The sequence below is a fragment of the Oratosquilla oratoria genome, chromosome 41 (genome assembly GCF_046742065.1).
Source record: "Oratosquilla oratoria isolate Oo_2021 chromosome 41, ASM4674206v1, whole genome shotgun sequence".
Taxonomy (NCBI): Eukaryota; Metazoa; Arthropoda; class Malacostraca; order Stomatopoda; family Squillidae; genus Oratosquilla; species Oratosquilla oratoria.
In genome coordinates this window covers 6986742-7001741 of record NC_134817.1, presented here as the reverse complement: position 1 = coordinate 7001741, position 15000 = coordinate 6986742, and the positions used below count along the sequence as shown (strand labels likewise).

General features: G+C 44.7%; 1 protein-coding gene across 2 annotated transcripts in view; it reads right to left on the bottom strand.

Annotated features, from left to right (window-relative positions):
- The window catches only part of LOC143020924 (maltose permease-like), a 19260-nt gene extending 8482 nt beyond the window's left edge, over positions 1-10778 (bottom strand). The window contains exons 1-7 of one of the 2 annotated variants that reach the window (XM_076177873.1): positions 8885-10778; positions 6547-6924; positions 5732-6026; positions 4854-5008; positions 2176-2366; positions 1761-1897; positions 585-700 (exon numbers count right to left, since the gene is read on the bottom strand). In XM_076177873.1, coding sequence (XP_076033988.1) covers positions 585-700; positions 1761-1897; positions 2176-2366; positions 4854-5008; positions 5732-6026; positions 6547-6924; positions 8885-8942 — 1330 coding nt within the window. In that variant the 5' untranslated portion in view covers positions 8943-10778. The remainder of the gene's footprint in view (positions 1-584; positions 701-1760; positions 1898-2175; positions 2367-4853; positions 5009-5731; positions 6027-6546; positions 6925-8884) is intronic. The other variant, XM_076177874.1, reaches the window with a different exon arrangement.
- Positions 10779-15000: the final 4222 nt, after the last annotated feature.

The following is a 15000-nucleotide window of genomic DNA, read 5'->3' as shown; positions in this document are numbered from 1 at the left end:
ACGAAGGCAATGGAAACAAAGCTGAGGACTACACAGAGGAGAATGGAGAGATTAATGGTGGGAATAACACTGAGAAACCGAAAGAGAACAAATTGGGTGAGAGAGCAGACTAAAGTGAAAGATATTGTGGAGGCGGTAAAAGAAAGGAAGTGGAATTGAGCAGGTAAGTTAGTGCGAACGATTGATGAGCGATGGAGCAAGTGTGTTACTGAGTGGACGCCGAGAGATGGGAAGCGTGGAAGAGGGAGACCAGACAGGAGGTGGAGAGACGAAATTGAGAGGTTTGCAGGAGTGACGTGTCAAAGGTTGACGCGGTCGTGTGAATCTATGAAAGAGACCTTTGCTCAGCAGTGGACTCAGGATGGCTGATTTGATTTGATTTTATCTGATTTTACCTTTCATCTATCAACTTCATTATACTGAAAAATCGCTCCCCGTCATAAGGACTTTTTTCATAGTTCCAAACTCACGGTTCTAGTTGAGCACCATTTCTACTATATAACCACGACACATTTTTTTCTTCTTTACGATATGTCCATCCTTCCCTCCCTTTCCCCATTTCCCTCAGACATTGAAATACCTACCAGAAGCGTACATACAAGGCACTTCGGAGAAACTTTCGACTAAGAGCGTGGTCCCCTGAAGAAGCTTCATGTGAGACATAGACTTTCCTGACCGAACTGCCATGTCCTCCTGTAAGCTGTTCGATGACGTAATGGTGACGTCACGATGGCACAGTGACGTCATGGTGTCAGACAATGCGACGTACATGGAAAGAGAAAATGGGAGATGTTGTCCCTGTGAGATATAGAATTTAGAGTGAGAATCATTTAGAGAAATTATCTAATAATAAGACTACTTGCAAACCACATGCAAACGAAAAGACACATTTGTAGGAATATTGTAAGTACAGAAGCCAGGCAATGGAATCAACATAATTCTCGAATCATTGATAAATTAATCAACCAATCATATAATCAAGTAATTCGTCAATAATTAATTGATTAATCCTTCGGATTAAATATGGAGACAAAAAATGTAAAATGGGATGTTCCAAAAACATTTATCCAAAAATTTAAAATCGAGTGTACTTTTCAGAGATCACGATCATACCAATAAAAGAGACGAAATAAACAAAATGAGTATAATACCGTTTTTGTAATACTATTTCATCTACTCGAAAATGGAAAAATAATTATATCCCACGTCAATGAAAAATCAATCTGTTGCTTACAAGTGTGACCATCTGCGGTTGACAGTTGGTGTATGAATTCATGATCTTAAAAGGTGGGAACACAACTCGACATAGCTTCACAGACATATTGTACAACAGGATCATGTCGATAAAGGTGAAAGCGCTACCCTGTATCAGACCAAAGTGAGATTTACACTAGTTTATGCAACAGACACGAGGACAGTGAGAGAGTAGTACTGAACTAAGATGACCGTCAAGGAAAGGTGTTTAGGGGAATTCCTATCGTAAGATGTACCCTTAGAGTCAGGAGTAGAGGTATTGATAAAGACCAGAAGGAGAACAGGATCCAGTGACCCAGCGGCAAGACGGACGACCTTTCTGAAGAAGGTTGATCTGCCCTGAGGGAGGGGTGGTACGGAGGTTGATTTTTGTGAAGATGTAAACAAGATTGCGTGATGTATCATCAGACGACTGAAGGGGAAGAAGAGGAAGTGGAAGAAGGCGAAGGAAACGAAAGAGGAGGGGACAAGAACTGGGTTCTGCCTCTTGCAAGGTATGTACTTACACGAAGAGCCAACTGGTGATTGTTCCATCCAGAACCCCGAACAAGACGACAAAGAAGATGAAGATGAGGAACCTCTTCTGCTTCAGGAGGCTCCGGACGCCTTGCCACACCGGAACACGATCCTCCTGCCGGGGCACCTGCGCAGGCGCAGAATGGGAACTCATTAGTTATTGCACCTGATTAAGCATACAGGCATCTGTTTGCGGGCGCGCGCACACGATAGTAACAACAACGACGACGACGACAACAAGGTTCATGTAGTGTACTGACTTTGCAAGCAAACTCTCACACTCCTCGCCACTCAACCTTATACCCCCCCCCCAACCACCACCCACCTTGTACCTCCCACTCAGCATCATCGTAGGCCACATCACTTCCCGAGGAGGACCATGTGGCAGCCTCGAGGACGACTCACGTGTAACGAGAAGACGGCGATGAGGATGTCGAGGCCCCCGAGGACGAAGAGAATGATGAAAGCGGGCGTGTAGTTCTTGGTCGTGGAGAAGGGCCCTGACCAGGAGTCCACCAGGAACCCGGACAGGGGCGCCACAAGGCCCCAGCCGAGGGAGCCCCAGGCTCGCTGGCTCCCGTAGTTCCCATTTTCGCCTGCGGGAGGAGGAGGAGGAGGAGAAAGAGGAAGAAGAGGTGAGAGAGAAAAAATACTGCTTTGTTTTTTGGTCCTTTGGTGTTACGAGGGACGTTCAAAAGGTTTTGGCAACAGAGTAACAAATATAAAATTGATAAAGATACACATTTGTTGAGCTTCACACTCTCTTCAAGGTTTATGCACTTCTGTAGCCGTGTCATCCATTTATCCTTCTGGCAGGGTCCTGTTCCCTGTGAAAATTAATCCCAGTAAGTTTTTCTAACAACTTAGGGAATAACCAAAAACCACATGGTGTCAGGTCAGGACTGTAAGGTGGAGGGTCAATGAGTTGCAGCTTACTTTCTTCCACAAACTGGCGAATTTTGATAGCAATGTGACTGGAGGCGTTGTCATGGTGAAGGTAAACATTTCCTGAAGGAAGGCGTGTGTGAATAATGTTTTTTCTAGATTTTTCACTATTGACTTAAGAGCTGTTTCTGTATAGTAAGTTGGATTAACATTCTGACCTTTGGGCACAGTAACAACGGATACAGGACCGATTGAACTGAAGAACACGATGAACATTTGCTCTCGTGAACGAAATTCTCCCTTGACAACAGTGGGTCGTGCATCTTCTTCTCCAAGCCAAACCATGTTTTGAAAAAAGTAAAACAACTTCTCGTTACCAGTCACTACGTCTGCGATGCGTTTTTGACCTTTATTATGATTATTCCTCATGACCTGTCCTCACCTCGTCACTCACCAGTCCTCACTCCGGTCCTCACCGATCCTCTCTCCCTCGCCTCACCTCTTCTCGGCGTCTCACGACCTTCCGACCCCCATGTGGCCCCATGGGACACGCTCGCGTCTGCCTAGCTGCGACGCGACCCAGAGCTTCCTTGAGGTCCACGGGTGGGACAATGCCTCCTTGAGGGAATCACTCGTAGGACCTCAGAATGACTAACCAACGCCAGGGTCTGCCGCATGATCATCACACAAAGCCTCCTTCAGGAAACATGTGCAGCTCACCAGCTTCAGCGATGACTATCTCAGCCAGCACGTGACACATAACACTGGATTCATTGAGGAACGCCTACCCTCTATCTTTGTGAGTCACCGGCGTCAGAACGTTTTGCCTTCGACTTCCCACGCAGCACACATGACCTCACGCCAATTATGAGCATGGGTCATGACCTGCCCGTGTATATAAGGAGCTGAACGGACGCCGGAGATGCAGATAGCCTCGAAGAAGCTCGCTGCTTCTTGCTTTCTCGCCTCCCCCCTTTTTTTTTCTCCCTCGCAAGTAGATCGCCGTAGACATTACTTGAAACACAGTCGTCACCTCCCTCGTCATCTTAACCTCCCCCCCCCCCCACTGGCACCCAACATGTCTCCACCAGTTGTTGTTTTTTTCCGTCGTCTGACAGGAGATGCGGCACCTATCGAGAATAAACCTTCCTCAGCTTTAGATCTTCATGAATGATCATATGGATGCTGCCTGTAGAGTCCAAGATCATCACTAATAAGAGTAATCACTGTGTGTTGATCTTCGTGGATCATTAATCTGACCGCTGCAATTTTTTCCTCGGTCCGCGACGTGGAAGGACGTCCAGTTCGTGGGTTATCTTCAAATGACTCTTTCCCATTCTTAAAAGACGATACCCATCTTGCTACTGTGCGATATGAAGGACAATGCCCACCTGGAATTTGGCTCAGGTCAGCTTGAATCTGCCTTGGATCCTTTGCCGAGCTTCGTCCTCATGAAGACATAGAATCTTCTTTCAATTATGTGCGGCGAGGCCATTTTCAGGCAGAGCGTAGGAGAAGTGCCTGTTCAGCATCCTGACAACACACTAAACAGAAGTTGACATGTGTCTCCTGAGTTCCAATTTGTTCCAATAGATGGTGCGCCACACTGTCACAGTTGCCACTTCGTCCCAAAGACACTGAATCTTTTTTAAGGTGTAGTTGCCAAAAAAAATTGAACGCCCCTCGTAACATAAGAACATAAGAATGAAGGAGACTGCAAGAGGCCATAACGCCTACACTAGGCAGTTCCATGTACATTACCACCTGTCATCCCCATCCATAAAGTTGTCTAATCGTTTCTTAAAACAACCGATATTTTCAGTGCTCATTACGTGGTTGCTAAGTCTATTCCATTCGTTGACCACCCTTTTAGTAAACCAGTTCTTATCTATTTCCTTCTTAAATCTAAATTTATCCAATCTAAATCCATTACTGCGAGTCCTGCCCTGTTGTTCTAATATGATGACCATGTTTGCGTCACCCTTGTTAAAGCCTTTTTAACATATAAGAAAACATCCCACCTTTCTTGTGATTTCTATCCTGATGATGTTTGTCCAAAGGAATTAAAAAAAAAAAAAAAAAAAATCTAAAATCTATTCACCTACATTTGGGGAGAATTTTATTTCCACCCATTGACTACGCGAGTGGAGAAGTTGCTTCTACCTACGCTTGTGTCAAATCTTTGTCCTGGTACGTACCGACTGAATCAACGCAGATGGCGTCGGTGACAGAGTTTGCAGTAGACATGACAATGGTGGCGATGAGGGTGGAGAGGATAAAGGCCCAGAAGTAGGAGATCTCCCAGACATTTGGGCAATGGGCGCCGCTCCAATCGCCTCCACCACAAACGAGTCTGTCCATTAAGGGGAAGACATGATCGCGGAGAGATGACTTTGAGGAAAGAAAAGTGGATTTGTGAAAGAGAGGTCGGGTGGGGAGCTGTGAATGTGAGAATATGTTAGTAGGTTCCTCTCTTTCTCTCTTTCTCTACACACACACACACACACACACACACACACACACACACACACACACACACACACACACACAAACACACGCACGCACGCACGCACACACAAACACATATGCATACTCAAGGAAGTAAGCAGGGAAACGCATATTAATGAAAATAAATTGTATAATCACATACCTATACTTATGCACATAAACTTATTCACACCAGTTATTTTACTCATATAATTGCGCTTTGCTATGTGCACAAAGAACAACCAATTCCATCCTGCATACACAAAATCATAAACATATATACATACGTATACCAAGGGCTTTCTCCCCCTTACAAGGGAGGTAGCCAAAGTCAAAGGTATAAATCCACTCCCACCCATTTCATACCCACATCCTTTTACCACCCCTCCCTCCCTCCAAAAGCACAAAAATGACAGCCAAAAAAAGGTAAGATTCGTGTACTCGTATGCATTTAATAAATATGAACAGATTAGAATTGTTTTCAACGTAGTTTGTGAGAAAATATGAAAGCGAGACCATGGCAGTGATATACGCTTATCAGTGAGTACTTCTTCAACTGGAAAAAAAAAATGACAAGTATCCCGCTTACGTTATGTCGTCGGCTTGGGCAAGGTCGACAGCATCACATCCCGGCATCTTGGACGACATCTGGTATATATGCAATTCTTTCCCAACGGTCGAAGTGGTTGAATTAAGCGTGAAATTCATACTTCCATTTAACTTCAATATGTATAGAATGTCATCGTGAGAAGCATTGAAGGGTGAGGACATTCGAAAGGAAGTTTCTGGAAGAGTGTCAGAGGATGCGATGGTGTTTTGGGACGATGGAGAAGTATGGGAAGCAACTAGTCGACAATCCCACGCAGACGAAGCAAAACAGTCACCTATTCAAGGAGAGTCAGAACACACTGCTTTCATATATGGTTTTCCCAAGAGAGTTTCAGTTAGTAACAATGTAATACTAAGAGTTTCTTTTGTTTTTTTCCTTCTCATTTTCAATCAAATGCGTTCAAGTTCGAAAAAAAGAATTATAGCGAAGAATCGGAAGAGTTTAGATAGCTTATCTTATGCTTAAGAAATTTGTTCTGTAATGTACTCCACACGATAGATCGTATGTTGTATGCGTGTGTGAAATATATATCTTTTATTGAACGCAATCTATCATATACATGATCTTATCAAAACTGTTTCTATTTTACGGTTTTCCTGTACTTTTATGTCAGCTAATTTTTTTTTATATTGAAATGAACAAACTACAGTACCAGACTCACAAATGATAATAGCAATATTGTAAGAAAAAATAGATATTTCACAGGGCCTGGGTATGATGCGGAAGCTATAAAAATATTTGAAAAAAAGGAACACTAAGAAAAAAACAAAACAGACGCGACAAGGTCGTCTTACCCGTTTCGAAGGAGACAAAATCCCCCTGACATCTTTCTTCCTCTTGGACGTTATCCCTCGACATGTTCCCGATGGACTGAAAGGATACTTGCCCCACCTGTAGGACCTCGTCCCTACCCAGGACGCGCCCTCGGAGGACAGGTGTGTCGATGATCCTGGGAATAAAATATACCGACCCGTAGAAGACCACAGACATGATCAACATCAACACGAAGATCGCCTTCCTTGCTCGAGGGTATTTGTCAGCAAGGGCTGAGACTAAGGGCTTGCAGAGGACAGTCGTGATCATGGTAAAGGCTGACAAGGTCCCTTGGACGGACATGGGGATGCCCAGCTGAAGTGCGAGCACCATCAGGAAGGGTAACACAGGTGCCATAACTGGAAATGACAACAAAGTGAGAGTGGCTCGTTGATAGTGAAGGCGGTTGAAAAGAAATTACAGACACTTAGAGAAAGCAGAGTAATGTCTTAAATATTCATAATAATGATAATGTTATCACTGGGCTATCAGCTACATGGACTTCGAAAGGCAAAGAAAGGGGTGGAAAAAGAGGAGAAGAGAGATGTCAAATGAATGCAAGTAGACGCGGTGGAGAGTAGAGCGGAAGCAGTGATTTTGCATGAGAGTTCCCTATGAATGCTGAAGGCAGTGCACAGGGCCACGGTAAGGGGGGGTGGAGACAGAGTGTTTGTGGAGTGTGTGTAAATTGATGGGACTGAACAGAATACTAAAAAGAATAATGAATATAATAAAAGGTTTAAAATAGTGAAGGTGGGTGAACAAATACGAGGAATGATAAAACCCCGTTGAAATTATGTGACCACGTGGAGAGAATAGAGGTAAGGGGAGGGGGGGAAAGGAAGGAGATTGCATGAAGCATCTTGCAATGGAAAGATGGACATAACTGTGTAGAAGGTAACAATGATGGTGGGAGAGATGAAAGAGTGGAGAGAGAGAGAGAGAGAGAGAGAGAGAGAGAGAGAGAGAGAGAGAGAGAGAGAGAGAGAGAGAGAGAGAGAGAGAGAGAGAGAGAGAGAGAGAGAGAGGAGAGGGGAAAGAGACAGAAACAGAAAAAGAGACAGAGAGACAGAGAGAGAGAGAGAGAGAGAGAGAGAGAGAGAGAGAGAGAGAGAGAGGGGTGGGTGGGAGAGAGAGAGAGACAGAGACAGAAACAGAGACAGAGAGAGAGAGAGAGAGAGAGAGAGAGAGAGAGAGAGAGAGAAAGAAATTCGTGGGATGTCATTGATAAGATTATTTTTTATCACTAAACTAATACAGTGTTAATGCATATCTATAGAAATAATGGGGGATGATAAACATCTGGCATTACCCAAGAGTTTGACGAAGATAAGGACAAATAAAAGGATTAGAATTAAGATGATGATGATAAGGATGAGGATTAGGATGAGGATGAGGACAAAGTCGAGTACGTGTTCGATAGTGATGTACAGGATGAGGACGAAGACGAGGGTGAGGACAAGAATGAGGGAATGAGGGAGAAGGTGGAGAAGAAAGAAGATGAGGAGAAAGTCAAGGAGGAGGAGGAAGAGGAGGAGGAGGAGGAGGAAGAGGAGGAGGACGAAGACGAGAACGAGGGTGAGGACAAGAATGAGGAATTTCGTGAGAAGATGGAGAAGAAAGAAGATGAGGAGAAAGTCAAGGAGGAGGAGGAGGAGGAGGAGGAAGAGGAGGAGGACGAAGACGAGAACGAGGGTGAGGACAAGAATGAGGAATTTCGTGAGAAGATGGAGAAGAAAGAAGATGAGGAGAAAGTCAAGGAGGAGGAGGAGGAGGAGGAGGAGGAGGAGGAAGAGGAGGAGGACGAAGACGAGAACGAGGGTGAGGACAAGAATGAGGAATTTCGTGAGAAGATGGAGAAGAAAGAAGATGAGGAGAAAGTCAAGGAGGAGGAGGAGGAGGAGGAGGAGGAGGAGGAGGAGGAGGAGGAGGAGGAGGAGGAGGAGGAGGAGGAGGAGGAGGAGGATTTGACAAGAAGACAAGAAAGAGGAGAAAGAAAGAAAAAAAAACGAGAAGGAGGACGAAAAAGAGGACAAGGAGAAGGAGGATAACTGTTCATACTGAATGAAATTCGAAACGTTATAAGGACCATTTTCAATTGCATCTTTACCAAAATAAAACCTTTGGCTTTCCCGACAGGTTTATGGCACAGGTACTGAAGGATTACCAGATAAACTAATAAACTACCGAGGCACGTGAGCGTACATGACTTCGGAACTACTGACAGTCTCAGCAACCCCTCGACTGAAACTGATCACCTCGGGTATAATAACATTACATATGTAAATAATACATGTAAAGTGTTTCACTGATACTTACATCCCATGAAGAAGAAATAATGAAGCTTAATGGGTAATAGACGCGTGTTGATCCCCATCTTCTATTCGCTGGGAGGTGAGGAAGAGGACGAGGAAGAGGAGAAGGCGGAAGTGGTGGTGGAGGAGGAGGAGAAGATAAATGAAAGACGCGGAAATTGGATTAGGGAAGAGGAGTCCTGGTGTTGGAGACAGTGGTGGTGGTGGTGGTGGTGGTGGTGGTGGTGGTGGTGGAGAGATCCCCAGGGAAGAGGGAGGACTGGGACGTCTTGACTCTGAAGAAACGGAGGAGCAAGTGGAGGGAGGACAGACGGGAGGGAGGGAGGCGGGATGGCTCCTACAGTGAGTGAAGGGGATGGAAGTGCAAGTGCAGAGGAGGCGAAATGAGACGAAAGATGATGATAGGAGTGTTTACACGCACGTGTCTCCAACGTTTGGTGGAGGTGGAGGTGGAGATGGAAGGGGGAACTGTGGGTGGAGGAGGAGAGTTATGGGTGTAGGGGAGAGGTGTGGGTGTAGGGAGGAGGTAGTGGGGATGGGGGAGAGGGATTTTTTTGGGGGGTCAGGGGTTAGGAGGTTTGTGGAAGGGGGAGTAGGTTTGGGTAGGGGGGATGAGGGTACAGGTCGCCAATGGACAGTGCTGGATGCTGTGGTGCTAAGGGTGACAGCGGTGGGGATGGAGGTAATGGAAGGGTGGTCAAAGGATCGTGGTAGTGGTTATTGTGGTGAAAGTAAGATAAAGGTGATAGTGGTGTTAGTGGTCCAAGGGTCGTAATTGTGGTGAAATTAGTAACGGCAGTGGTGCAAGAGTTATGGAAGTGGTGACAGGGATGGTGCGTACTCCAGTAACCAATAAGACGGTTTCCAAGACCCGTGGTTTGAATAAGCCTTTTGTACACAAGGGACTGGTCAAACTAGGGAAACGGTGCAAAGTAGCTAGCTAGCTAGCTAGCACAAACATGTCTTGGCCTAGTTTGATGACTTTAGACAAGTGGCATGCCAATAGAATAATTGTCGACTAAAACATAATTTGTGTGTGTGTCTAACGTATCACCGTGGGAAACTCTACTTTCGTGATGCATCATCTTTCGTGAGGCAACCACATAACTGTGACAAAGCAAGTTTAAGAAACAACTTTTAGTAAATTGAACGGCAGTGCATGATTATTCGCGCAAACTCGAAGGATGTCAAGGAGATTCTCTTGGTGATGACCAAGGTGGTGAGTGAGTGACGTGATGGTGGTGATGTGGATTGGTGATGAGTTCATACCTGGTGGAGGATCAGCGCGTGTTGGAGTAGATGGATGTGGTGATGATGGTATTTGAGGTGATGCAAATATGGCGTTGATATTCAAAATGGTGCAAATATGGCGCTGACATGCGAGGTAGTACTGAAAAGAATGATGTCCATTTCCGAAACGGTGACTGTAATCGGTGATAGAGTTACATTAGATATAGATGTACACACGACTGAAGGACCTGGCGATATAGACGATAAGGAATCAGACTCTATCTAGTGGTACTGATCCGACCCCAGCAGAGAGAGACGTCCCTTGGAATAATTTCATCTATGTCGGCTCACAGATTGTCTAAGACGCTTATGACAGTACGGTAACTGGTGTAGTAACTGGTAACTGGTATAGTAACTGGTAACTGAAAGAGTCTTTCAAGGTGGCAAGGGAAAGGGAGGTGGACGAGGACGGGGGTGACAGGGATGGAAGAACGTGGCAGGATGGGGACTCTCCCTCGTGGACGTCCGAAGAAGTGAGGACTGTGTCTTCCTCAGGAGGTGGTGCTGGCAACGGTGAAAGTGACACTGGGGCTTGGTGGTGCTTGCTCAGCTCTTGATGGTGGGAGGAAGGGGGTGTTTATGTCGAGGCACTCGCTAAGACACTGGGCTGCAATCTAAGGAGTTATTGTATCTGAGTTAGAGAACGTTGCTGGGGCAGGGGGAGGAGGGGGTCGGCAAGAGGACATGATGAAGACGTTTACATCGTGGGAAAGGGAGGGAGATAAGAAAGAGAGAAGATAGGATGATAGGGAGGAGAGGAAGAAGAGTGGTATATGGAGGGAAGGAGGGATGAAAGAAGTAAAGGGTTAAACACTCGAAGAACCTACAGTCGAAATTAAATAGGAAACTTGGAAGAAAATTTAACTTTTATATTTCGTCTAATATTTCTAGCTCTCTTCAGGAACGTACAATATAGGAGAGTTGTTTGAGACTTAAATAATGTTAAGATGAAAGAGGGGTAGGAACAGGGATAGCATAACGGGCAACTTTCCGTCATTGAAGACGGGAGTCAAAGGAAAGAGGGGTGCGAGATCAGAAGAGGTAGAGGTGTGAGGTCAGGGAGGGGGATGAGTGCGGGGTCAGAAGTGGTGGGGGAGCGGGGTCAGAGAAACGAAAATTCTTAACCAAACGACTCACAGCTAGACGTGAGGTTATGTCCAGAGACCATTGTCCTTTGGAGATGTTAAGGTTCGGACGTTCTTCTATTCAGGTGGACTCGACAATTTTCCTCCTGAAACCACAATTAAACTTAAACCCTAATTTAGCGTTATCCCTGTCAAACCAATGGTTTTTGTTGCTGACATGCTGAAACACAGCCGAACTTTCTTGGCCATATCCAATGGATCTTTTGTGTTCGGATAATCAGGGGTTCAGGTCCCTGCTGGTCTGACTAAGGTACACGAAATCACAACCCCGACAGGGTAAGCTATAAACTCCCATAGGCTCGGCTTCCCTTAACCTTTGGTGGACATTGACAATTTATGTACAGCGTTGGGATAATGATAGGTGTGAGGCAGTTCTTGGAGATTAGAGTAATAGGATTGTGGAGTATATACATACACATACATAAACACACACACACACACACACACACACACACACACACACACACACACACACACACGACTCGTGGTGCAGTGGTAGACTTCCCGGCTGCCACTGCGGCGGTCCGGGTTCGAATCCCGCCCAAGGCTGAAATAATTTCAGTATCGCTGCGCTGCGGGTCGTTACTCCAATTCTCGTGGGTGGGGAGTTGTGTGTGTGTGTGTGTGTGTGTGTGTGTGTGTGTGTGTGTGTGTGTGTGTGTGTGTGTGTGTGTGTGTGTGTGTGTGTGTGTGTGTGTGTGTGTGTGTGTGTGCGTGCGTGTGAGGTCACAAAAATACCCGTAAATCGGTCATATATGAGCTCTGAGGTCTCTTCCGGGAAGGAAATCGCTGCCGACCATGAGTCCAACACGTAATGCAAGAACATGGTGAATCACACACACACACTCATATACCCACACACACATACACCCACACACACACACACACACACACACACACACACACACACACACACACACACACACACACACACACACACACACACACACACACAAACACACACACACACACACACACACACACACACACACACACACACACACACACACACACACACACACACACACACACACACACACACACACAAAAGATTGTGTTATCATCATATATATTCATAATATATTATCACAATATCATTATCATTATTATTATTATTACTGATATAGACCATGGACTAAAATATATTGTCTCCAAATTTGCTGAAGATACAAAAATGTGCGGAATGGCAAATGATCATTTAAACCAATTAGATGTTCGAGAAGATTTAGATAAACAACAGCAATGGTCTGAAAAGGGGCTAATGAAATTTAACAGAAGTAAATGCAAGGTTATGCACAAAGGTAAAAATAACAATAAGTACGATTACAAGTTATTTGGAAATCCGTTAACACAAGTGGATAGTGAAAAGGATCTCGGCATAATTATCAGTAAAGATCTCAAATCATCTATGCAATGTATTTCAGCCTCTGAGAAAGCAAATATGATTCTAGGACTGATTGCGCGATCTTTTGCTTTCAAAAGTCCATCTCTCATTAACAAGCTACATGAATCGTTAGTTCGTCCACATTTGGAATATGCTGTTTCCGTATGCTCACCGAATCTCATTAAAAACATTGACAGATTGGAAAAAGTACAATGCTGAGCCACAAAACTGATTCCAAATATAAAAGATAAATCATACGAAAATCGACTAAAACATATGAATCTGTTTTCTCCAAAAGAAAAAGAAAGAAAAAAAAAAGTGTAAACCCAGAGATGACTTGTTAGGTCTTTAAGATTCTAAAGGGAATTGACAACATCAAAAGTAACAAAATTTTCACATTGAATGAGAATTCAACAAGAAATAATAGTCTCAAACTGTCTAGAAATAAATCTAATTTGGAAGTGGGCAGAAACTGCTTCGCCAACCGTGTGGTTAATGAATGGAATAAACTTCCTGCAGAGGCAGTGCAATGTAGTTCAGTTCGAAGCTTTAAGATTTGTTTAGATAAACAAGATGCTGTAATGCCTGCCATTTATCTTATATTATATATATATTTTTTTGCTTGTTATTATCTGTTTGTTTATTACTATTTGCTTTTCAATTATCGTTATTTATCTGTCAATTTATTATTATTTACTGCTTACTTGTTTGTTTATTGTTGAATATACCTATGTATTTATTTATTTATTTTATTTATTATTATTTATATTGTTATATTTTTTAATTTATTTTTTCATTTGTGATTATAGTATGTTTTGCATCCGACCTATTTATGGAACAAAAGGTCTCCTGTCGGCATGCTCCTTTGTAATCCTTTGCAATCCCTTGCAATCCATTACTATCACTCCCATTCCTAGTCTTATATATGAGGATTTTGTTTTCGAGTGGACATACTCCAAAATCAGCAAGTTCATTGATGCCAAACAATTTGGCAAAGTGAAATCATCCTCCACTACTCACTATCTTATTAGTTTCCTTGACTTTATCTATAAAATCTCGAGCAGCGCAAGACTTCACTTACAGTGGGATTCATTGACTTCAAGAAAACCTTCGATCTTGTTGATCACAGCCCTATCATCACCAAAGCCATCCACCTTGGCCTTCCTGCCTCCCTGGTGACTTGGCTGTCTGACTTCCTGACGGACCGATGCCAAGCTGTCAGATATCAGAGACACGTCTCTGCAGTCCAGCACTTGTCATGTGGGTTGCCACAGGACAGGTAATAATCATCAACGATGCCCTGGGAGGCACACCGCACAGGTGATATGTTGATGACTGCACAGTGAGGATCCCTGTGTCCAACACTGACCTGGACTACAACCGACTGCAGGACACGCTGGACAGGATGCACACACGGACAGTGCACAACAGTCACCATCAACCACAAGAAAACTGTGGTAATGCACTTCCACACCTCCAATGACGCTTTTCCCCCCTCCCTTGCTGACAATTGACGGCCAACCCCTACAGGTGGTCCAGTCGACCAAGCTGCTGGGGATCGCCATCGACAGCAAGTTGACTTGGAAGGAGAACACCGCTAACACCGTCAGGGCAGCCGCCTACAAGCTGTATATGCTGCGTCCCCTGAGATCATTAGAGGCATAGACTGAAGTTCTCAAAACCATCTACACTTCCTTCATTTTGCCCAAGTTGATGTATGTGTCAACCTCCTGGGCCTCCTCACTTACAGTCACGCAGCAGCGACAGCTGGAGAAAGTGCAGAAACAAGCCTGTCGCACAATTTTTGGCAAAGAATACACCACCTATCGGCACGCTCTCACCACACTCGGACTTCCAACCCTTGCTGACCGTTACCTTCAGCGTCTGAGGTCGTTTGCGGTCACCCTAATGAAACATCCTCGGCACCGGTAACCCCCCCCCCCCCCCCCAGGCACCACCACCATGGCGCGAGGTGCGTCACCACAATATCATCAACCCGATCAGAGCACGCACTGACCGATATGGGAAAAGCCCCATACCTACATTTGTGGAGTTAATTAACAGGAAATAACAATGTTGTACAACACAGCTATTCCTTATGTAACCCCCGGTTAATTGTTGTGGTTACATATGATGGACGTAATGCGGGCGAGATAAACTCCAAAGGGGGAATTTTCTTCTACGTATTAACAACAATCTGGAGTTATTAACAACAGAGTGTATAGGAGCCCTTTGGGCAAAATACAGTAAGTGCCTGGCCTTGACCTCGGGCACACCTGTGTCTGGCAGGAACTTGACCTC